The sequence below is a fragment of the Alosa pseudoharengus genome, unplaced genomic scaffold (genome assembly GCF_046254945.1).
Source record: "Alosa pseudoharengus isolate Yale_2024_CS ecotype anadromous, Long Island Sound unplaced genomic scaffold, YU_APseudo_1.1 YU_APseudo_1.1_scf_1, whole genome shotgun sequence".
Taxonomy (NCBI): Eukaryota; Metazoa; Chordata; class Actinopteri; order Clupeiformes; family Clupeidae; genus Alosa; species Alosa pseudoharengus.
Window position 1 is genome coordinate 44,036,711 of NW_027468564.1, and position 23,226 is coordinate 44,059,936.

Below are 23,226 nucleotides of genomic sequence, written 5' to 3' on the forward strand. Positions count from 1 at the left end.
AAGCTAGCCCAAGTGGTCCGTGAGCAGACGTGGTAAAATATAATATAGATGAGTTGTTTGCAATATTGAACCAAGTTGTATGTAAATCCAAACATTTCTGCAACACTGCCTATGTAAGGCATGCCAGTTTAAATCATATAAATTCTCTGACACAATAAGCAAGGTGCAAAGACAATCAGTGAGTAGGCCTATTGTGTAATTTACTGTTGAAGTAGGTCTACTTTTTTTTTTTTTAGCTAGGTGGTCCGTGAGGCTATTTTTATTGATTAAGTGGTCCTTGGTCTGAAAAAGTTTGAGAAACACTGCTGTAGTACACTGTATTTGCTTTGATTTGTTTGTCACAGTCGTGCCTAATGTTGGGGTGGCCCTAAACAAAGGCTGGCAGCTAATCAAGTGACTAACAACTCCTTTTTATCAGTCACAATAGTAACTCACAACTCCCACCTTTTTATCAGTCACAATAGTAACTCACAACTCCCACCTTTTTATCAGTCACAATTGTAACAAGGCAACCTTGCCACCATCTTTTTCGTTTCCCTCACCCTGGACCACCTTCTCCTCCTCTTCCACCTCCTCCTCTTCCTCCTCCTCAACAGGGACATGACCGAGGTAGTCCACATCAAAGACCGCAAGGAGGTCATCCACGAGCTGAAGTTCTCGCCGGACGGCTCGTATTTGGCGGTGGGCTCCAACGACGGCCTGGTGGACATCTACGCCGTGGCGCAGCGCTACAAGAAAGTGGGCGAGTGCAACCGCTCGTCCTGCTTCATCACGCACCTGGACTGGTCAGTGGACAGCCGCTTCCTGCAGACCAACGACGGCGCCGGGGAGCGGCTCTTCTACAGGATGCCAGGTGAGGACAAACAGTGCCAGAAACAAAATACGGTTTCTAAAATACGGCTGTCTGTTGGTAGGCAGGTAAGTAGACAGGTAGGTAGGTATGTAAGAAGGTAGATAGGCAGATAAGGCTGTTCTACAGGATGCCAGGTGAGGACAAACAGCGCCAGAGACAACACACGTTTCTAAAACACTGTTGTCTGTTGGCAGGCAGGTAAGAAGGAGTGTAGTTAGGTGGGTAGGTTGGGAGTTTGGGAGGTAGATATATAGGTAGGTTAAGTGGTTAGGTGTGTAGGTAGGTACTGAGGCAGGTAAAAAGGTAGGTAGGTAGGGAGGGACTTAGTCTAAATGTGATAAGATGATAAGATAAGATCAGATCAGATTATCTTATAGTAAAGAAAGAAAACTCAACAAAAAAATGTTAAATAAATAAATAGTTCAGATCAGTTTGTGTTCAGGAGTCTGATTGCTGAAGGTGTTCTTAGGTCAAGTGGGTAGGTAGTGTAATGCATACCCAAAACAGGTCAGTTGTAAGAGCTCAGTTTCCTGTGGGATATAGGACTGCAGTCATTACTGGGGGCTGGGCCATTTCATTCTGTCTGTGGGATATAGGACTGCAGTCTGTACCAAAGATTCTAGAATTTTTGTTCTGTACTGGGGGCTGGGCCATTTCATTCTGTCCCTCTCAACTTGTCCTGGTCTCTGCCCACAGCTGGGAAGTACCTGCCCAAAGAGGAGGCCAAAGGCATTCACTGGATGACCTGGACATGCGTCCTCGGCCCAGAGGTCAACGGCATCTGGCCAAAGTACTCCACCGTCAACGACATCAACTCGGTGGACGCCAACTACAGCAGCGCCGTGCTGGTCACCGGGGATGACTTCGGCCTGGTCAAGCTCTTCAGATTCCCCTGCCTTAAGAAAGGTCAGGGAAAAGGACAGGGTGGTAGGGGCGGTGGTAGCATAGCGGTTAAGGAGCTGGGCTAGCATGCAGTAGCCTGAAAAGTTGTAGGTTCAATTCCCGTTTTCCACCGTTGCGCCCTTGAGCCCTTAATCCTGAGTTGCTCCGGGGATAAGTGTACTGTAATGTAATGTTTAAAAGGTTGAATAAGGTTTAAAAGGTTATGTTGTAAAATGTTTTTCTATATGTGGGTGATATTTAATACCTGTCTTGATAGTTTATTATTTCCTTCACATATTCCTATATCTGTTTTCAACTCTTGTTTGTTTATGAGGTCTCCAGTAACGTTTACATACATCACAGATTGATTAATGATTCATAACTGACCCATGAAGTATGAGTTACTATACATACATGAGATAGCTGACCCATGAGGTACAGTATTTTAGCTTGTTAACCCGTGAGATGGTGTTCTATGCACTAACTTCAAACTAAACTGAATTCTGTTAACGCTATCTCTTTCCACACAGCGGCCAATTCAGTTAACGCTATCTCTTTTCACGCAGCGGCCTGTTCAGTTAACGCTATCTCTTTCCACACAGCGGCCAATTCAGTTAACGCTATCTCTTTTCACGCAGCGGCCTGTTCAGTTAACGCTATCTCTTTCCACACAGCGGCCAAATTCAAGAAGTACATCGGACACTCTGCCCATGTGACCAATGTGCGCTGGTCACATGACCTGCAGTGGGTGGTGAGCACCGGTGGGGCAGACCACTCTGTGTTCCAGTGGCGCTTCCTCCCGGAGGGCGTCATGAACGGGGTCTTGGAACCCCTCCTGCAAGGTAAACAAAACAAACAAACAATAATCAACAAACAGCAAAAAATGCATGCCATGAGAAAGGAACTAGCCAACAGTGACATAAACATTATCACCATTTATTAATTTAATTTCATGAAATTGTAGTTATTGTTCTGTCAAGATCTATAAATGTATTGCTCTAAATCCTCTTTATGTAAAGGATGGGAAGACAATGGACAAATCATTTCCATATTTGATAATATTTATGTTTACTGCAATATAAATTAGGTCAAGTGAAGGCATCCTGACTTTTAAAATGTCATTTCCTAGAGGGTTACGCTGACTCCAACAGCGGTGAATCCGATTCAGATCTCTCAGACGTTCCTGAGCTAGACTCGGACATTGAGCAGGAAGCGCAGATGAACTACGAGCGGCAGGCAAGTGGAACCACACATAAAATGTCCAAACAGAGGGACTTGGTGACTCCAACAGACACAAACATCACATATGTGACAACACACACACACACACTTATATATATACACACACACACACACACACACACACACGCGCGCGCGCGCACACACACACACACACACACACACACACACACACACACAAACACACATACACACTACAAGCCCACACTGTACATCTATGCATGCTGTCAAGCCCCATTTGGTCATTTGATTTTTCCCATAATGCCCTCTGTTCCATGCCAGTGGCGGTCCCAGGGACACGCTCCAGTGGGCCAGCCCCTCAGCTGTAATTATCTTCACAGCTGATTGGCCAGCCAGCTCAGCCCAGCGTTCTATACCACACAGACTACTCCCTAGGCATACACTCCTCTGCACTCTATGCATTTGGCCTATGCAGTTTGCCCTATGGGTTGTGTAGGATGAAGCCAGAAAGTTCAATAGACGATAAAACATGCACGTTGTGCAGATATGTACACATCCCATCCCAGTGTCGAGAAAAATGGCTAAATGAATTCATGTATATGATAGCAGTATGTAATGTAAAAATGTAATGGTAATTAGTATGTAACAGTAACATGTATTAGTAATTCATATGTAATTAGTATGCCACAGCAATATGTAATATTAATACGATTATATTTGGAGTTTGCTTGATGACTGCATGTGTGTCTCATGTTTCTCTGTTCCGCATAAAGCATGTTTGAATACTATGAAAGGAAAATACATCTTCACATGTAGAGTGTTGAGGCATCAGGATGTCTAGTGTCACTGGATGCCTCATGGGGCTCTGAGTGCAGGCCATGGTGGGGCTTTGATGGACGAGGAGTCCCACCATGTTACTGTAATGTTACAGCTTGTGTTTACTACAGTGTGGAACTCCAGGTGATACAATGTATGCAGTGTCAGACTTGACTGTGTTACCCGTAACAGTGAACCTTTAGAAGGAGAAATGTCTTGCTTCTCACTCTTGTTCTCTCTCTCTCTCTCTGTGTCATGATACAAATATGCAGTATATAGATTGATGTATATGGTTTTATGCACTAATAATTGAACTCAGTTATTTTTAATTCATTTAACATGTTCTGAGATCAAGAGTTCAATACAGGGATAATGAATTTATTTATTTCTCCACTTGTTCTCTCTCTCGCTCTCTCTCTCTCTCTCTCTCTCTCTCTCTCTCTCTCTCTCTCTCTCTCTCTCTCTCGGGGCAGGTTTATAAGGAGGACCTGCCTCAGCTGCGTAAGAAGCTGGTGGGCTCTTTGAAGCGCCAGAAGGCCCCAGATGAGGGATTACGCCTGCAGTTTGTTCACGGGTAATTCCTTGTGTGTGTGTGTGTGTGTGTGTGCGTGTGTGTGCGTGTGTGTGCGTGCGCTTGTGTGTGTGTGTGTGTGTGTGCATGCGCTTGTGTGTGCGTGCGCTTGTGTGTGTGTGTGCGTGTGTATGTGTGTGAGTGTGTGTTTGTGGGTGTGTTGCAGCAACAACACAGATTCATAGGTGAAATGCAACTTTCACTCAATCTCTTTTGTGCAGATCTTTAGAATCCTGGTAAATGTACCTTCCTCTCAGTCTTCATGTCTATTTATCTCTCTGTGCGTTGTTACTTCTGGTACATCATTTTCCCCCCGTAGTTACCATGTCAACACACTCTCTTTCTCAGCCTTATCAGTGTTTGTTTTCACTGACTGTTTATCACCTCGTTATCTCTCCGCTGTCTCTCCGTTGTCTTCCGCTACAATCTCCGACCCCGACTATGTTATCTCCTCTCTGAATATCTCCCTCTGAATATCGCTCTCCACCTTATTTACTCAGCAAATAAGAACGGACTATCTATTTTGAGCAAGTGATGTGCTTTTGCAGGTTATCCACTGGGTTTTGCAGTTTGCACTAATGGTTTTGAGAAATGCTGTGCAAATGTTGCGTAATAGTGATGTGAGAAAAGCACCAAAGCGACTGAGAAAAACTGTAGGTTTGAAACCTCTCTCCCTCCCTCCCTCCCTCCCTCCCTCTCTCCCTCCCTCTCTCCCTCTCTCCCTCCCTCTCCCTCTCTCTCTCAGGTACCGCGGCTGTGACTGCAGGAATAACCTGTTCTACACACAGGCTGGGGAGGTGGTGTACCATGTGGCGGCGGTGGCCGTGGTCTACAACCGCCAGCAGCACACGCAGCGCTTCTACCTGGGCCACGACGACGACATCCTCAGCCTCACCGTGCACCCACTCAAGGACTACGTGGCCACTGGACAGGTAAGAACAGGAGAGGCTAGATGGTTAGATAGATAGATAGATAGATAGATAGATAGATAGATAGATAGATAGATATGTAGATAGATAGATAAATAGCTGGTTAGGTAGGTAGATAGATAGATAGATAGATAGATAGATAGATAGATAGATAGATAGATAGATGGCTAGATAGATAGATAGATAGATAGACAGACAGACAGATACATACATACATAGAAAGATAGATACATAGATGACTGGGTGGATGAATGGATGGATGGATGGATGGATGGATGGATACATGATTTTGATTGAGGATGAGTTTCTAATGATTAAGCAGTGCTTGCTAGTTTTGCATAACCAGCCATTGGAATACAGATGGTCTTAGTCATTTGAATGTACACTAGACAGGTCATCTAGAGGACATGTGACTCAATTATCATCCCTTAAGGAAGATGAAAAAACACTGAAAAGGCTCCAGCCGCAGAGCAGAGGACCTGAAATCTAAGCTGTTGTGGAACTAAAGGGAATTCATTAGAATCTATCTGAATCTGATTTAACAAACACAAACAAACACATTAGTCCAAACATGCACACAGTGCACCCGAACAGCCCCCCCCCAAATGAACTCAGTCATCAGAATAAACATGAACACAAGCGTCTCAGAACAGCTGTGTGAGACCGTGCCATTGATAAAGCGCTGTATAAATGCAAGTTGTTGTTGTTGTTGTTGTTGTTGTTGTTGTTGTTGTCAATTGTGTCATTGTGACTGCACCTGCTCAGGTGGGCCGCGACCCAGCCGTCCACGTGTGGGACATCCAGACACTCAAGTGCTTGTCGCTCTTAAGGGGGCAACACCAGAGGGGAGTCTGTGCACTGGAGTTCACAGGTATTGTATCAGCCAAAGCATGGGTCCACCTTAAAACAGAACACCCTGAGACTAAACCTAATGCAGATGTCACTAGATTTGAGCAGAGTGACCCACTCACAACTCAAATTGCAATCTTGTGCTTTGGATTTAATAAGATAAGTTTCTTATAGTATTGGTTTGTTATATAGATTATAGAGTGTAGAGAAGAATTTTCATATATTATGCAATATCAGCACCCCAATTTCATATACTGTAGTATTGGATGTCATATATTATGCAATATCAGCACCCTAATTTCATATAGTATTGGATTTTATATAGTATGAAGTATTATGCGTATGAGTATTATGCGTATGAGTATTATGCGTATGAGTATTATGCGTATGAGTATTATGCAATGTCAAGAGCACAATTTCATACATTTATGCTGTATATTTATTCTTTATTTCTCTTGTTGCTTTCTATTTCATGAGATAGTTTGCCCTTTGACCTTTCGTGTTGGGCTCAGGCTGCCTGCCTTTTTGAGTTGATTGAGGTAACTGACCCCATGACCCTGTGGTTTGCTTGCCCTCCTCTAGCGGACGGTAAGAGCCTGGTGTCCGTGGGGATCGACGAGGGCCACAGCATAGTGATCTGGGACTGGAGGAAGGGAGAGAAGCTCGCTAAGGCCAGGTAGAGACCGCCAGAGCCCGTCCGCTCTGATGAACTGGAAGAGGGAATAGTCATCAGTGTCTGTCAAGTAGTGTGTGTGTGTGTGTGTCTGTGTGTGTGTCTGTGTGTGTGTATGACTAAGTATGTACTTGTAAAGGCTGTGTATGTGTGTTTATGTGTTTGGTTGTGTGTGTGTGTGTGTGTGTGTGTGTGTGTGTGTGTGTGTGTGTGTGTGTGTGTGTGTGTGTGTGTATGTGTGTATTCTGCAGTTTTTCAGTCCCTTAAAGTCCTTAGGGATCTAAACAGAGCAGTTATAGAAAGATGGTCTGGTCTGCCGTCTCGTCCAGACAAATGTCCCTCTCACCTCACTTGTGTGTGTGCGTGTGTGTGCCTGTGTGTGTTTGTGTGTCCCTCTCACCTCACTCATGTGTCTTGTCCTCAGAGGACACAAGGACAAGATCTTCGTGGTGAAAGGAAACCCCTTCCGCATGGACAAGCTCGTCACCGTGGGGATGAAGCACATCAAGTTCTGGCAGCACACAGGTACAGCAGCACACACACTCATCTGGGAATGAATGACACACACACACACACACATACGCGCACGCGCGCTCACACACACATACGCGCACGCGCACGCTCACACACACACACACACACACACACATACACACACACACACACACAGACACACACACACACACACACACACACACACACACACACACACACACACACACACACAGCAACTCTCTCTCTCTTTCTCTATCACACACACGCACACACACACGCACGCATGCACACATCTGGGTGGGAGGGTTTTACCACTTAACGATTGATTTCATTGGTTATCTACAGTATTTGTGAAGTGCCTAAGAAAAGACATATTTCTTAGTTTATTATATTTTCCCTGGGCCTTTTAACCCCATTGGTCAAGTGGCCCTGATGTTTTAAATATCATTAGGACTTAGGAACTACTAGTTTATCATTAATTAATTAATTAATTAATTAATGCACATACATAATTCATAATACGAATAAGACATCGTTAGAGTAACAATTCAGCATAATGGTTAGTCATTTTTGGATCTCAGATTTACTTCTCACCCTCATCGTGGCCATTCATGCACATACATGTACCTAAAGAATACAACACACACATACACACTCTCTCTCTCTCTCTCTCTCTCTCTCTCTCTCTCTCTCTCTCTCTCTCTCTCTCTCACACACACATACACACACACACACAAACACACACACACACACACACACACACACACACACACACACACACACTGTCCCCCTCCCTCTCACACACACAAACACAAACACACTCACTTTCACTCTCTCGCTCTCGCTCTCAAACACACACACACGTACCCCCTTTCCTCCATGCTGCTGTGTGTTGTGGATGGCGTGGTGGGCTGCCCGTCCCGAGGTGCCGCCATGTCACATCATAAAGGCGCCTCTTGAAGTGACTTCCCTGTCAACAGGCCTGTCAGGACACCGGGGCCTGGGACGGACCAGAGGAGGAGATAGGAGATTATGTGTGTGTGTATGTTCAGGGAGGAGGTCATTTTAGACTGACAGTGTGTTAATGTAATCTGTGTGTGTGTGTGTGTGTGTGTGTGTGTGTCTCTCTCTCTCTCTCTCTCTCTATCTCTCTCTCGGTGTGTCTGTGTGTGTGAGTGACACTGTGGTGCTGAAGAGAGCATTTGTGTATGTGTGTGTGGGTGTGTGTTTGTGCATATGGCGTAGGGTCAACATGTGAGTGACAGATCTGGTGTGTGTGGCGGAACAGTCCGCTTACTTGGCCAGAATAAAGGGCTGTTAGGGGACGAGAGAGAGAGAGAGAGTGTCTCAGTGTGAGTGACTGGACTGTCAAAGCACCACGGAGAGAAAGACACTCACCCCATCCTCATCCTCATCTTCATCCTCATCCTCATCTTAAGAGAGGAGGAGTGAAACAAGATTACTGAGTAGGGAGGACAAATAGGGTTGAAGGCAGAGGACAGTGTAATTCCTCTTGTACTAGTTTTCTCTATCATTTAATTAAAGAAATTATCATGATGATCCATTATGCCAGCCATCATAATACTCATTATGCCAGCCATCATACAGTTTTTCTCAGTCGCTTTGGTGCTTTTCTCACATTACTATTAACATTTGCACAGCAGTTAGTGCATTTCTCAAAACAATTAGTGCAAACTGCAAAACCTAGTGGATAGCCTGCAAAAGCACGTCACTTGCTCAAAATGGATAGTCCATTCATCAAAAGCAAGTATTTATGTCAATGAAACTGTCAGTGTCATCAAAATGAGAAGTCTTGACACCATCGTTTATGAACAAGATAGTCAAATGGCTTTGTCATGTTTTCATTATGACAGTTCTCTCAGTGTTTTCCAATGCAAAAAAAGGTCAGAACTCGGTGACACTATCTGAACATGCTCAAGACAGCATATAGTACTTGTACAGCCATTTGAAAACTACAGTAAAGTTACACATTAGGGGAGTAAGTGAGTACAAGACACTGAATACGTACGTTTTTACTGTATGCTCTTTGCAATTCTACAGCATTTTGACAGAATTTGATAACTAGTTCAACAATTTTGTATGTAAGGACTCAAGCAATGAAATGAAGACTATTAGTTTTATTGGGAAAGTATAGTTAATTTTGACTGACATGACATAAGCAAATTATAATGTTAAAAAACAGCAGAGAATTGTATGAAAGCAACTGATACATGTCCAAAAGCATTTGCAATTTGTTCAGAGGAAGGAGAAATTGCTACTATTATGTGCACAAATTACTAAATGTTGTGGAGGTTGTACTAATAGTTATGAGAATTTTCATTCTGATCTGAAAAAAGCACCAAAGCGACTGAGAAAAACTGTAATACTCATTATGCCAGCCATCATACTACTCTTTTCTCTCCATGCTGACTGGTCTTGATAGTGGTCTTTATTTCTTCCTCCATGCTGACTCCAGGCGGAGGTCTGACGTTCAAGCGGGGCATCTTCGGAGGCCTGGGGAAACAGGAGACCATGATGTCGGTGTGCTACGGCCGGGCGGAGGACCTGGTCTTCTCTGGCGCCACCACGGGAGACGTGTTCGTGTGGAAGGACACCACACTCGTCAAGACCATCAAGGCTCACGATGGGCCTGTGTTCGCCACGTGCTCCCTGGACAAGGTGTGTGTGTGTGTGTGTGTGTGTGTGTGTGTGTGTGTGTGTGTGTGTGTGTGTGTGTGTGTGTGTGTGTGTGTGTGTGTGTGTGTGTGTGTGTGTGTGTGTTCGTGTGCGTGTGTGTTGGTGTGTGCATGCTTGTGTGTGTGTGTGTGTGTCTATGTGTGTGTCCTAAGTGTGTTTAAATGGCTTTGGGTTACTGTTTTTGTTTGGGTAGCCTCGGGTTACTACTTAACACCTAGTTGCCATCAGGTAGTGTTTACACAAACACTACACCTGTCACCACAACATAAGTTCAAAGAAAAGGTTGCCTCACAAACAAAATGTGTTTACTATAGAATGACGTTGTAGCCCATTTGTAGTTTTAAAAATAATAAATTCTACCTTTTCAAGAAATGCCCTGTAGGCTACACGTTAGCTATGGTAAGAATCACATGTGCTATAAGGGGCACTATGAGCTGTAGAGGTCACCTAGAGTGAGGGTGGACAAACCAGAGTTAAGGAGGTAAGCTAGTGATAAGATCGTGTAATGTCAGCTAGCTCTAGAGTGAAGGTAAGCTAGGGGAAAGGTTATGGTAGCCTAGCACTACAGTGAACCTGTACTGGCCTGTAATGGTGGACTGAGTACTGTTCTATGCTGTGTGTGTGTGTGTGTGTGTGTGTGTGTGTGTGTGCGTGTGTGTGTGTGTGTGTGTGTGTGTGTGTGTGGTGGTCAGGGCTTTGTGACGGGCGGTAAGGATGGGGTGGTGGAGCTGTGGGACGACATGTTTGAGAGGTGCCTGAAAAGCTACGCCATCAAGAGGTCCGCACTCTCCCCCAACTCTAAAGGTCAGTACATAGACACACACATATCACATTCACAAAATCGTGTGAAGTTGAAAGTGTTTTATTCAGTGGACTGTCTCTTTTAGACACTTCGGTTTGTTCATATTTCACATTGTTTCGTATCCAGGGCTTCTTCTAGAGGACAACCCCTCCATCCGGGCCATCACGCTGGGCCACGGACACATTCTGGTGGGAACCAAGAACGGAGAGATCCTGGAGATCGACAAGAGCGGCCCCATGACCTTACTGGTGCAGGTCAGTAGAGAAAGAGAAAGACTCTAATTAATTAAGTTAAAAAAAATCAAATGAATGAAGTTAATTAATTAAGTAATGTTGTTTTGGTTAGATTTACTGTACATGTCCTTGTTACGGGTACATGTTAGTAGAGATGGTACTAGTTTAGTTGTAAGTAACAAGTACATAAAAGTACAACAAGTACAGTTGTTTATATTTACATGTTCTGTTTGTGTGTGTTGTCTGTCTGTCTGTGTGTGTATATGCATGTGTGTATGTGTGTGTGTGTGAATGCATATCTCTGTGTGTGTGTGTGTGTGTGTGTGTGTGTGTGTGTGTGTGTGTGTGTGAGTGTAAATGCATATCTGTGTGTGTGTGAGTGTGTGTGTGTGTGTGTGTGTGTGTGTGAGTGTGTGTGTGTGTATGTGTGCGTGTGTGTGTGTGTGAGTGTGAATGCATATCTGTGTGTGTGTGTGTGTGTGTGTGTGTGTGTGTGTATGTGTATGTGTGTGTGAGTGTGTGTGTGTGTGTGTATGTGTGCGTGTGTGTGTGTGTGTGTGAGTGTGTGTGTGTGTGTGTGTATGTGTGCGTGTGTGTGTGTGTGTGTGTGTGTGTGTGTGTGTGAATGCATATCTGTGTGTGTGTGTGAGTGTGTGTGTGTGTGTGTGTGTGTGTGTGAATGCATATCTGTGTGTGTGTGTGTGTGTGTGTGTGTGTGTGTGTGTGTGTGTGTGTGTGTGTGTGAGTGTGTGTGTGTGTGTATGTGTGCGTGTGTGTGTGTGTGTGTGTGAATGAATGCATATCTGTGTGTGTGTGTGAGTGTGTGTGTGTGTGTGTGTGTGTGTGTGAATGCATATCTGTGTGTGTGTGTGTGTGTGTGTGTATTCATAGGGTCATATGGAAGGAGAGGTGTGGGGTCTGGCTGCTCACCCCATGCTGCCCATCTGTGCCACCGTCAGCGACGACAAGACGCTCCGCATCTGGGAGCTCTCAGCCAATCACCGCATGGTGGCCGTCCGCAAGCTCAAGAAAGGTCCGCCCCTCATTATGACATCACTGGATGACTGTAGACTATAGACTGTAGTTAGTCAGCAGAGAAGTCCGAAGTCAGTTAGTTCCCATCACATGGAAACAGTTATTATTGATGTGTAAATAATAAGGGAATTGTTGACACTGTCAAATATTTGAGGGGGCAGCCGTGGTCTACTGGTTAGGGCTTCGGGCTTGTAACTGAAGGGTTGCCGGTTCGATCCCCGACCAGTAGGAAAAATGTGGGCGGGGGAAGTGGTTGAGCACTACTCTCCCATGCCCACATCCACGGCTGAGGCGCCCTTGAGCAAGGCACCTAACCCCTCACTGCTCCCCAAGCCACTGTAGCAGGCAGCTCACTGCGTTGGGATTAGTGTGTGCTTCACCTCACTGTGTGTTCACTGTGTGCTGAGTGTGTTTCACTAATTCACGGATTAGGATAAATGCAGAAAACAAATTTCCCTCACAGGATCAAAAGAGTATATAAACTTATTCTACTTATATATATATATAGTAGACAATACTTTATGTTTCATTCTCTGTTGTGTGTTTTTGGCTGTGTCATGCTGTGTGTGTGTGTGTGTGTGTGTGTGTGTGTGTGTGTGTGTGTGTGTGTGTGTGTGTCCCTGTCCATGGTTCTGCTGCAGGTGGTCGGTGCTGTGCCTTCTCCCCCGATGGGAAAGCCTTAGCCGTGGGCATGAACGACGGAAGCTTCCTGGTGGTCAACGCCGACACGCTGGAGGACATGGTGACCTTTCACCACAGGAAGGAGATCATATCGGACCTGCGCTTCTCGCAGGGTAACCTGAGCTTTAAGCACAGTATCCAGTGTTTCCCCCGGGGCTAGACGAGACATGCTTCCTCTGACGGATGCGGGCCTTATCAGGTTGCAGACAGGGCCTCCGGTCTGTCACAGAGTGTGTTTAAATACAGTGTGAGAAAAGGAAAAGTCTCTGTGTGCTGTACTGCTGTCACAGAGTGTGTTTAAATACAGTGTGAGAAAAGGAAAAGTCTCTAAGTCCCAAATTCAGTCTTTGATTGACATAATTGGCCTGTAATGAATCATCCGGTTTTGTGTAAACACTATACTTACGGTAATGTGTTGCTTAGTAGGCCGACAATAAGTGGTGTCCAAAGCAACAAGCATCATTAAGAAGTTGTAAACACAGATGGTATCCACTCCACTCTATTCTATGCAGGAGTACAGTATGGGCATAATGACCTGCGTAGCTCTAGAGCTTTGGGCCTTTAATCCAGTGAAGAGAGTGACCGCAAGTGAGTGGGAGAGAAATGGGGTGGGATCGGGACATGACCTGGGTGGGGTTTAAACCGTTCCATTCAGCACTTAGACCTGAATGTGATATGGACTCTGTAGCCACTTGCATCACAGGACCTGCTACTCCATTCTACTCTATGCAGGAGTACAGGATGGGCACTATGACTTGCGTAGGTGGAGATAACTGGTGTTTCATTCTTACTGTTTTTTTTTGTTTTTCCCCTTCTTCTCGCTCAGATGCTGGCAAGTACTTGGCAGTGGCCTCCCACGACACGTTCATAGACATCTACAACGTGCTGACGAGCAAGCGCGTGGGAATCTGCAAAGGAGCCTCCAGCTACATCACCCACATAGACTGGGACTCGCGCGGTAAGGACACCGCCACGCTGGGACAACCTGAAAATAGCAGCAGATTGATGGGGGGTGGGGGGGGGTTGGGGGTCCTTAGTGAAAGCCTAATTGGGTGAAAACCAGTTAATTTTACAGTAATCTGATTAAGTATGGTGATGTTGTTGTTAAACTGAATTATCACGTAATGAAGTGTGAATCTTTAAGACAAGAGTGAGCAGAAGCAATGAGACGTGGTGGGATGCACAGGAAGGATTTTCTCACTGTCTTAATTAAACTGATCTGTGCTGAGGCTCCTGTGATTAGGCACCAAAGTGTCCAAAAAACAGATCTGTTCTAATAGCTTGCGGGTGCAGAGCCACAAGGATATTGTTAGTACAGCAATACAGTACCTACTACTCACATAGAATAGAATGACAGTTCAAGGGAAGTCGAGGAAGAGAGAAGAGGGATAGGCAGGATAGGGAGGAAGGTAGTGGTACGTGCTAGATAACGTGTGTCCAGCTGTTAGTGCTGAGAGAGGAGGTGACCTTGGAAGGTTTGGGTCTTCAGGAGGTTTTTGAAGATGGAGAGGGATGCCCCTGCTCTGGTAGGCACGGGTAGCGCATTCCACCAACGGGGAAATGACAGACAAGAAAAGTTTGGATTGCTGTGAGCATACGGGTGGCAGAGCCAGGCGTTTATTAGAAGAGGGCAGCGGTCGGGAGATGGCTTACGCCTGTATGAGGGCATTCGAGTACGAGGGCGCTGAATCGGTGACTACTTTGTAGGCAAGCATTAGCAATATTTATTTAATGTGGGTGGGCAGAACGATGGGGGATCTACTTAATGTACATAATGTGTAGGGATGTACTTAAATCTGATTGGACATGTACAGCTCTAATGGGATCAATAGCTCTGTTGTTCCACGTCATTGGACTGGGTTACGTGTGCTTAGATAGAATTCGATGTAATTGGCTGCTTGGGTTCCATGTGCTTAGATAGAACTCGATGTGATTGGCTGCTTGCAGGAAAGCTACTGCAGGTGAACACTGGGGCCAAAGAGCAGCTGTTCTTCGAGGCACCTCGAGGTCGGAGACAGACCATCAACACCACTGAGGTGCTCATGCACACTTCTCTACATACATACATCTCTATGTGCTATACTGGAACTATATATAATAAATTGTAATAATCAACGGCATATTGGTATTTTAATGAAATAGCTTTATGAAATATTTGTATACCTAAGATCTTAGAACGATGTGTGATGTGTCTCTTAGTAGTCAGAAGAACCTATAATTGATTGACATTGTGTTCTGTCTGTCTGTATGTGTGTATCTCTGTGTGTGTCTGTGTCTGTGTGTGCATGTGGTGTGTGTGTGCGTATGTGTGTGTGTGTATGTCTGTGTGTGTGTGCGTATGCGTGTGGTGTGCGTATGTGTGTGTGTGTGTGCGTGTGGTGTGCGTATGTGTATGTCTGTGTGTGTGTGTGTCTGTGTCTGTGTCTCTCTGTGTGTGTCCAGTTTGAGAAGGTGGAGTGGGCCAGCTGGACATCGGTGCTAGGCCCCACCTGCGAGGGCATCTGGCCAACGCTGAGTTTCGTCAACGCCTCGTCGCTCACTAAAGACAAGAAGCTGCTGGCCACCGGAGACGACTTTGGCTTCCTCAAGCTCTTCAGCTTCCCCTGCAAGGTGACTCAGCACATTTCAGGGAATCAGATTAATCAAATCAAAGTTTTGGCCTCAACTCGCTGACTTTGCATTTTTTTTTTAAAGTTCCACTGTAGTTTCTGTTCCATCTTTATCCATAATCCCACTTGCCCTTAGTGCTGCCTGTGCTAAGGTAGTTGGATTACATATTCTTAGATAGATTATCATATACTAGATATATTCCTTTGATGTACCCTATAGCTAAACCTTTTATACACCTTATAAGACATACCTTACATATATCTTTGATGTACCTTATAGATATGCCTTTGTATATCTTTAATATACCTGAAAAACTGCACTGTTGGTGTAAAGACTAGAATTGGTGCCAATGTGAGTGTTCACGAGACAGCCATGTTCGGGTGCCTCCGCTACAGGGTCAGTTTGGCAAGTTCAAGCGCTACGTGGGCCACAGCGCCAACGTCACCAACGTCCGCTGGTCCCATGACGACACCATGCTGCTGTCGGTGGGCGGGGCCGACACGGCGCTGATGATCTGGGCGCGTGAGGCAGGGGTGGCGCGCGAGAACAAAGCCGTGGACAGCGAGGAGTCCGACGACGATGCGGATGACGACGGAGGTGAGTGTGTGTGAGTGTGTGTGTGTGCGTGTGTGTGTGTGTTTGTGTGTGAGTCTGTATGTGTGTTTTTGTGTAAGGCAGAGTGAGGTGCGTGTTAGTAGGCGTGTGTTTTGTGTATGTTATTTTGTTAGTATTTAACATAGACTGTATACATACAGTCTGGTATTTAAACAACATGGATCACACAACCTGCTATGATTCATACCCTTGATGGATTCAAACAGGTCAAAGGTCACTTGAGTCAACCATAAACATGGAAATGACCCCATCATCAAATCAAACCGTAAAACGTTAAAAAAGGGAGGCATTGGTTCTGACTGACCACGACTTCTCCTGCGTGCAGGTTACGACAGCGACGTGGCCAGAGAGAGGACCACTGACTACACCACCAAGGTGTACGCGGTCAGCATCCGCGAGATGAGCGGCACCAAACCCCACCTGCAGCAGAAGGAGGTGCTGGTGGATGAGAGGTGAGCATGCTCACTCACTGGCTTGTGTTCTCATTCACTAGCTGGTGGTGTTGGTGGAGCAGATGAAGTAAATGCAAGAGATATTATTTATTTTTTTATTAACTTATTAATTTAAGTTTTTATTTATTTATTTATTTGCAGTCATGTTTTGAGCCCCTGTGGCTTTTCCTCAGACAGCCGTAGGGGCTCAAAACATCGCTGCACATAATGCACTAACGCTATACGTTAGTAGTATAGTAAGTCATGGAAATTCAGGTTTTTTTTATCAGGGAAAGTCAGGGAAAAGTCATGGAATTTTACATTTGACTTAGAGTGGGAACCATGACTGTATGCTTTGGCAACACCTTCTTCACAAATTGTCATGCCAATAAAAACGTTTTGAATTTGAATATGAGTGACTGGAGAGAGGGATAGGGGGTGAGTGAGAGAGAGAGAGAGAGAGAGAGGGGATGAGTGAGTGTGTGAGAGACAGAGAGAGAGAAAGAGGAGATGTGTGCTGCTGACTGCAGTCTGTCTGTCTGGTCTGTGTCTCTTAGACCACCAGTGAGCAGAGCTGCCCCACTGCCAGACAAACTACTCAAGAACAACGTCACCAAGAAGAAGAAGCTGGTAGAGGTAGGTGGTGGTTTGACGAGTGATACAGTGCTTTACATGATGCTTTGCCAGTCCTATTAAATAGCCTAGAATAGTCTCAATTATTCCAACCCCGTCACTCAAAGACACGGAGAGCTGCCATTTTAAATGAAAAAGAGCAAAGTCACTTGATGAGCAAAGTGTCTCGTGCATGAACTAAAGGTGGCGTGTGAGGCCACTGAGCTGATCCACCGATGTCTAGGCTCAGGACCTTGCTCTTGCTTGGTTTTAAATTAGCAAATGGATTTTGCCTCGTTAGTAAATTAGCTATAGTTAGACATTAGACTTTGCACTTTGCCCGACTTTTAAATTAGAGCTCCATGTCCCATAGAGACTGATCTGTAGGGTTTCAACTTGGGACACTGTAGTGAACTCTAGGTCTTCATCTGCTGGACGCATTTTTGATATTATATTGTCGTATACAAACATGTCTGATATTTTTTCTTATACATATACAATCACAGCAATTCTCTGAATATTACTACAAAACAGCTACCAGTTACCAGTTATGCATTACTATAAATAATTTTCTTTCTTTCTTGCTTGCTTGTTTGCTTTCTTTCTTTCTTTCTTTCTTTCTTTCTCTCCTTCGTCCACTCTTCCCTCCACCTGTTGTCTGGGAGCTACAGGAACTGCAGCTGGATCATGTGTTTGGCTACCGTGGCTTCGACTGCAGGAACAACCTGCACTACCTCAACGACGGCAACGACATCATCTTCCACACAGCCGCCGCCGCCATCATACAGAGCCTCTCTGCAGGTACACAGTCACACACACACACACACACACACACACACATACACACACTTAGCTCTGTATTTCTCATGCACACACTTTCCTCAGGCTTCCTGTCGCTCTTTTCGGTTAACAAACAGTGCAGCCTTATTACCATTTTTACATACAATTTCTACAGTTTGTTATTCGTCCCATTGCTATTGAATAGTTTGGCTGGTAAGTAGGCAGCCCTGTGATACTTTGGTTTGAGTATGATGCCCTCTTGTGGTTGTTGTTGAAATAACATGACAGTACTAGCTGATAATGTTATGTGACGTTGAAGTTATAAATGATGGTATCAAAATAAGGGTCCTCTCATATTACTTGCAATAGTATTTATCTACATGTCTGCATCTCTCTGTCTTTCACTCTCTCACTCTCTGTCTCTGTCTCTCTCTGTCTCTCTCTCTCTCTTTCTCTCTCTCTCTCTCTCTCTCTCTCTATCTCTCTCCTTTCTGTAGGAACACAAACCTTCTATCTGGAGCACACTGACGATATCCTGTGTCTCACGGTCAATCAACATCCTAAATACCAAAACATCATCGCCACTGGACAAATAGGTGCGAGTGCCATGACCGAACCACTGCTATATTCATCCGTTTGTTTTGAGAGGAAATCCAGCAGGTGTGAGTGACCTACAACACAGGGACAGTCTGACCGCTACATTTGTTACTTTTTATACTTTATGAAGCTTAGCCTATATCAGTGTTTCTCAAACTTTTTTTCTGGGGACCCACTTTTTAAAAATGATAGACTATCGCGACCCAACTCGTGACTGTGGTAGTTAACAAACTAGATCAGTGGTTCTCAAACTTTTTCTTTCATTCCCCACTTTGATCAAGGGGGCATTCTCGAGCCCCACCTGTCCCTCATCGCTCTAAGAAAGTGGTAGGTCAAGCTTAAAATTGTCAAATTTATTGAAATAATGACAAGTTCTAAATATATCCTCTTCAACAGAGTTAAATAATAGAGTTAATAATAAATAAATACATAACACACATATTTCTGTTTTCCAGCAACATATTAGGAAGCATAGGCCATTTTACAGCATTGTACAATATATTCAATGAAATACCAACATGCTGCATTATCCATAATCCAGTCATACTGAGCACTGCTGGTTGGGAAATATTTTTGAAATAAACTTTGCAGGGATGTGATGTAGGCCTACTGTTTAATACATGGGATCACAAGAGTGCCTCCCAATCAGACATTTCAGCGATTTCGCTCAGTAATCTCAAAGGCATAATACTGTCGCGATCGAGGCGCCTGTCCCATCCCATACGTTTTTTTGGTGAATGCAGTAATCTTATTTGCTAGGTGAGGTAGGTGCTTGTCTTTGCCTTTGTAACTGGACATTTAACTCAAATGTATCGCTAAGATATATAAAATATATCGCTAAGATAGGCCAGCTTCGTCAAGAAATGTTCATTAGTGAACGTGCTTGCTTGCAGATTTAAACATGCGCTCTTCCTCCAAGAAGGAACAAACTCAAAGCTAAAAACACGCGCGACTGCACTTTACCTCGGGAAAGCCACCTTGCCTCGCTGTGAAACAGTACAGCCTTTTGGTCAGCTACCATCTCTTCGCAAAGTGCGGAGAATAGACGCGCTTTTAAGGGCTGGGTTTTGATGAAATTCACCACTCTCACAACAACTTTCAAAATCTCATGTAGGTCGGGACTAACTAAGCTGCCTTGACACGCCTTCCCTGTGAATAACACAGTGCGTCCATTGCGCATCGGGTGCTACCTAGGCCCAGGCTACAGATAAAAAAATAAATAAAAAACCTCCTGTTTTTCATGTCAGTTCGCGCCCCACCTGGCATGTCTCCGCGACCCAGTAGTGGGTCGCAACCCACAGTTTGAGAAACGCTGGCCTATAATGACAACAGGCCCTCACACAGGTCATTACCCATAATGCTTTAGTTGAGCAAAAGGCCCTCACACAAGTCATTACCCATAATGCTTTAGTTGAGCCACGGGCCCTCACACAAGTCATTACCCATAATGCTTTAGTTGAGCCACATGCTTTTTTTGCGGACACTCTGCTGACACTCTCTCACACTGTTTGTTGAGTATACCCAGCTCCTCTGGCTCCTGTCTAATAATTGTTTGGCACTTTTATTTGATTTTATCTGGGTTGAGGTTCAGAGATTGAAAGGCTTCCTCAGAGTGCTGTTAGCTGACTAACATGCAGCGGTCTTGGCCCAGAACTTGGCGAGGCCTTGGCCGGGACACCCATCCACACTGAGCTCAGCTGCTGCAGAGCTCTTTATTATGTTTACACGCTGAACCTCTTCGGAGGGAGGACGCCTCCAGCCGTTACCGGCACCAACACAAAATTGACCGTTTTCAGCAGTGCCTTTCAATGCTGATCATCAGGAAATCGTCCATTTTATCATTTTGATCTATCAGAGTATTAAAATGTATTCTGCATTAAAATGACATCTGTGCACGATAACGGCTCATTTCAGTTGCTATTGGAGATGATTTAATATGTCAGAGATTGAACAGCCAACAGAGAGCCACAACTGGGCTGGAGTTGGCCCAGCCCTCCCTTACGAAAAATAACTATAGGAATATATATATAAGTATTTTGAGACAAAATGTTACACTAATAGTATACATTAACCACACCAGTGTATTAAGAGCAGTGCCCAATAGCCCAATGAATCAGAATCAGATCGCGCTTTAATGAGAAGAATGAAGAAAATAAATGCATTCCCATGTACAGTATAGCATCCCCCTCATGTATTAACCTCAAAGCTGAAGAGATTTAGCTAAATCAATGTACAAACCTTGGTTAATAGGCAGGACATTACAGTACTAATCTTATAGGAATACTATAGCTATCACAGGAATTTTAGAGTATTTTTTGGACATTCTATAGAAGTACTACAGGAACACAATAGAGAGTAAGGATATTACAGAGGTATTACAGAACATCACAGAATGTGTTATACACTACCATAGAACTACCATAGAAATCTTATAGGATTACTATAGTGCTTAGTTATTTTTCGTAAGGGCTCCACTGAGTTTGGGTCTCAACCATCTGGATGAGTTCATTAACCCAGTTCTGTAACCAGCATGTAGAACTAATGTGCAGCTACTGTAGCTGAACACGTTGGACGGGGAGAACTAAAAAACAACAACAGCACGGCTCTCACTCTCTGAACCTGAATGTGGATGTAGCTGTGTTGTAATGGCTTTCATTTGGAGATCTTTGTTTGTTTGTACCTTTGTTTGTTTGTTTGTTTGTTTGTTTTCTCTGCATCTCTCTGTGGGGTGCGGAGTCTCAACATCATTTTCCGTTTTTTTTAAAAGCGCTGGCTGACTCACTGCTTGTTTTGTTTCTGTTGATATGCCTCTTCATCCTCCACCTCCATCTCCTCTCCATCCCTCCATCCCTCCACACCTCCACTCGCTTCTCTCCATCACAGGAGATGTGAATGACCTGCCAGGTAAGATAATGGTGGCTGTCTTCCCTTTGGTGTCTCTTCCTGCGTCTGATGAGTTTGAGCTCTCCTGGATGGTCCTCTGTAATAGAGGGGTAGGGAATGAGAGAGAGAGAGAGATCATTTATTTTTAGAATTTATTTACTTTTCTTTAAAGCAATACACCATCATTTTGGGAAATTAGCTTAATCACTGTCTCCGCCAGAGTTAGATAAGATGATACATACCCTTCTCGTCTCTGTGCGTGTAGTAATCAGTCTGAAGCACCCACTGTTAGCATAGCTTAGCATAGTTCATTGAGGTGGGCACTCTGAGGAACTGCCCACCGTGATTTGTGTGTGTGTGCGTGTGTGTGTGTTTGTGTTTGTGTCCTTGTACCATTTTGTCCATGTGGACATAAATAAATGTGTTAAAATGTGTGTGTGTGTGTGTGTGCATGTGAGTGACGACTGTGTTGTAGAATGCTTGTTTAGAACTCCAGTTCTTGTGCCCCTCCATCACAGTATAAACAAGTCCCGTCTCCCTGTCTGTGTTTTAGGGATAACCGTACATTCAGTAGTTGCCCCCAGTGGCAATAAGCAGGAGTGGGATTGCTCAGTGTAGTCTGCTGATGTAATACTGCTGATAGATAAAGTATCATCATGTAGAAGGGGATTGTGTAGCATGATCATGTGAAAGATTCTTCATGGCCTCCAGCTCATATATGGTCATAGCTTGGCCATCAGGCATTAAAAAAGAGTATATTAACCAAAAGTGTACATATATACACAAACACACCAATAGTCAAACATATAATATGACAGATAACCGAGGTGGGGAAATCCAGCTTCAGAAAGTAAAGGTCATATCACGTCATTTTTGTCATACTTCCATTAACTAAAGCAGCTGATTCTGCTCGAAGAATAACTCCTCTTCAGCCAGTTAGAACCAGTTGATCAGTGAAATCACCTGTTTAAGTGCACAGGTAGAACCAGATGCACGGACTTTTACGTTATGAAGACTGGATTTTTCCTCCTCGGCAGAAATACCCAGGAAGCAACTCGCATACAGTGTACCTTCTGACTTTTTGCCCTTCTGACTGTTGTGTGGGCAGGCATGGCTCCCTCCATCCACGTGTGGGACGCCATGAGCAAGCAGACGCTGTCGGTGCTACGCTGCTCCCACTCCAAGGGTGTGGGCTACGTCAACTTCAGCGCCACCGGCAAGCTGCTGCTCTCCGTGGGCGTGGAGCCGGAACATTCCATCACCGTGTGGCGCTGGCAGGAAGGTGAGGAAGACGTGCGCACGCGAGTGTGTGCATGTGTGTGCGTGTGTGTGTGTGTTCAATGCATACAAATGGATGGGAGTGTTAGACGATTGTTATACAGTGTGTTGCTTGTTGGGGGAAGAGATGTGTTGGGGGAGAGAGGAAAGTGTGTTTTTGTGTGTGTGTGTGTGTGTGTGTGTGTGTGTGTGTGCATAGAGGGAGGAATAACATTCCTATTCCCATAGCTTGTAGTTTTGATATATTTGAAGCTATCATGTACAATACTTAAATGCCATATATATATTAAGACACATACCAATGGTGTGTTCCTGACTCTCCTCAGGCACAAAGGTGAGCAGTAAAGGGGGCCACACAGACCGCATCTTCGTGGCCGAGTTCCGTCCTGACTCGGACACCCAGTTTGTGTCGGTGGGTGTCAAACACATCAAGTTCTGGACGCTGGTGGGCGGCTCGCTCATGTACAAGAAGGGCGTGATCGGGACAGTGGAGGATGGACGCATGCAGACCATGCTCTCTGTGGCCTTTGGGGCTGTGAGTATTGTGGGTTTTTTTAGATTTAAGAATTTTTTTTTTCGAAAATATGAAAAAATTACAATCTGCATAGACTATTTCAAATTTGCAAGTTATAGGTCATCAATAACTATTTAAGTACTTTAACTACTAAAAAGAAATGTTAGTTAAAAGAAATGGGGACACGAAA

At 44.6% G+C, this 23,226-nt stretch overlaps 1 protein-coding gene across 3 annotated transcripts in view; it reads left to right on the plus strand.

Moving 5' to 3' along the window:
• Positions 1-23,226, plus strand: part of eml6 (EMAP like 6) — a 56,694-nt gene that overhangs the window by 25,584 nt on the left and 7,884 nt on the right. Inside the window, exons 9-33 of one of the 3 annotated variants that reach the window (XM_076265762.1) lie at positions 597-853; positions 1,550-1,759; positions 2,410-2,577; positions 2,865-2,971; positions 4,225-4,325; positions 5,068-5,254; positions 6,017-6,122; positions 6,683-6,776; positions 7,198-7,298; positions 9,745-9,947; positions 10,658-10,769; positions 10,894-11,021; positions 11,892-12,033; positions 12,677-12,829; positions 13,543-13,674; positions 14,664-14,752; positions 15,159-15,326; positions 15,722-15,923; positions 16,267-16,393; positions 16,903-17,008; positions 17,656-17,785; positions 18,262-18,360; positions 21,245-21,265; positions 22,353-22,526; positions 22,849-23,057. In XM_076265762.1, coding sequence (XP_076121877.1) covers positions 597-853; positions 1,550-1,759; positions 2,410-2,577; positions 2,865-2,971; positions 4,225-4,325; positions 5,068-5,254; positions 6,017-6,122; positions 6,683-6,776; positions 7,198-7,298; positions 9,745-9,947; positions 10,658-10,769; positions 10,894-11,021; positions 11,892-12,033; positions 12,677-12,829; positions 13,543-13,674; positions 14,664-14,752; positions 15,159-15,326; positions 15,722-15,923; positions 16,267-16,393; positions 16,903-17,008; positions 17,656-17,785; positions 18,262-18,360; positions 21,245-21,265; positions 22,353-22,526; positions 22,849-23,057 — 3,526 coding nt within the window. The remainder of the gene's footprint in view (positions 1-596; positions 854-1,549; positions 1,760-2,409; positions 2,578-2,864; positions 2,972-4,224; positions 4,326-5,067; positions 5,255-6,016; positions 6,123-6,682; positions 6,777-7,197; positions 7,299-9,744; positions 9,948-10,657; positions 10,770-10,893; positions 11,022-11,891; positions 12,034-12,676; positions 12,830-13,542; positions 13,675-14,663; positions 14,753-15,158; positions 15,327-15,721; positions 15,924-16,266; positions 16,394-16,902; positions 17,009-17,655; positions 17,786-18,261; positions 18,361-21,244; positions 21,266-22,352; positions 22,527-22,848; positions 23,058-23,226) is intronic. The other 2 variants (XM_076265835.1, XM_076265913.1) reach the window with 2 other exon arrangements.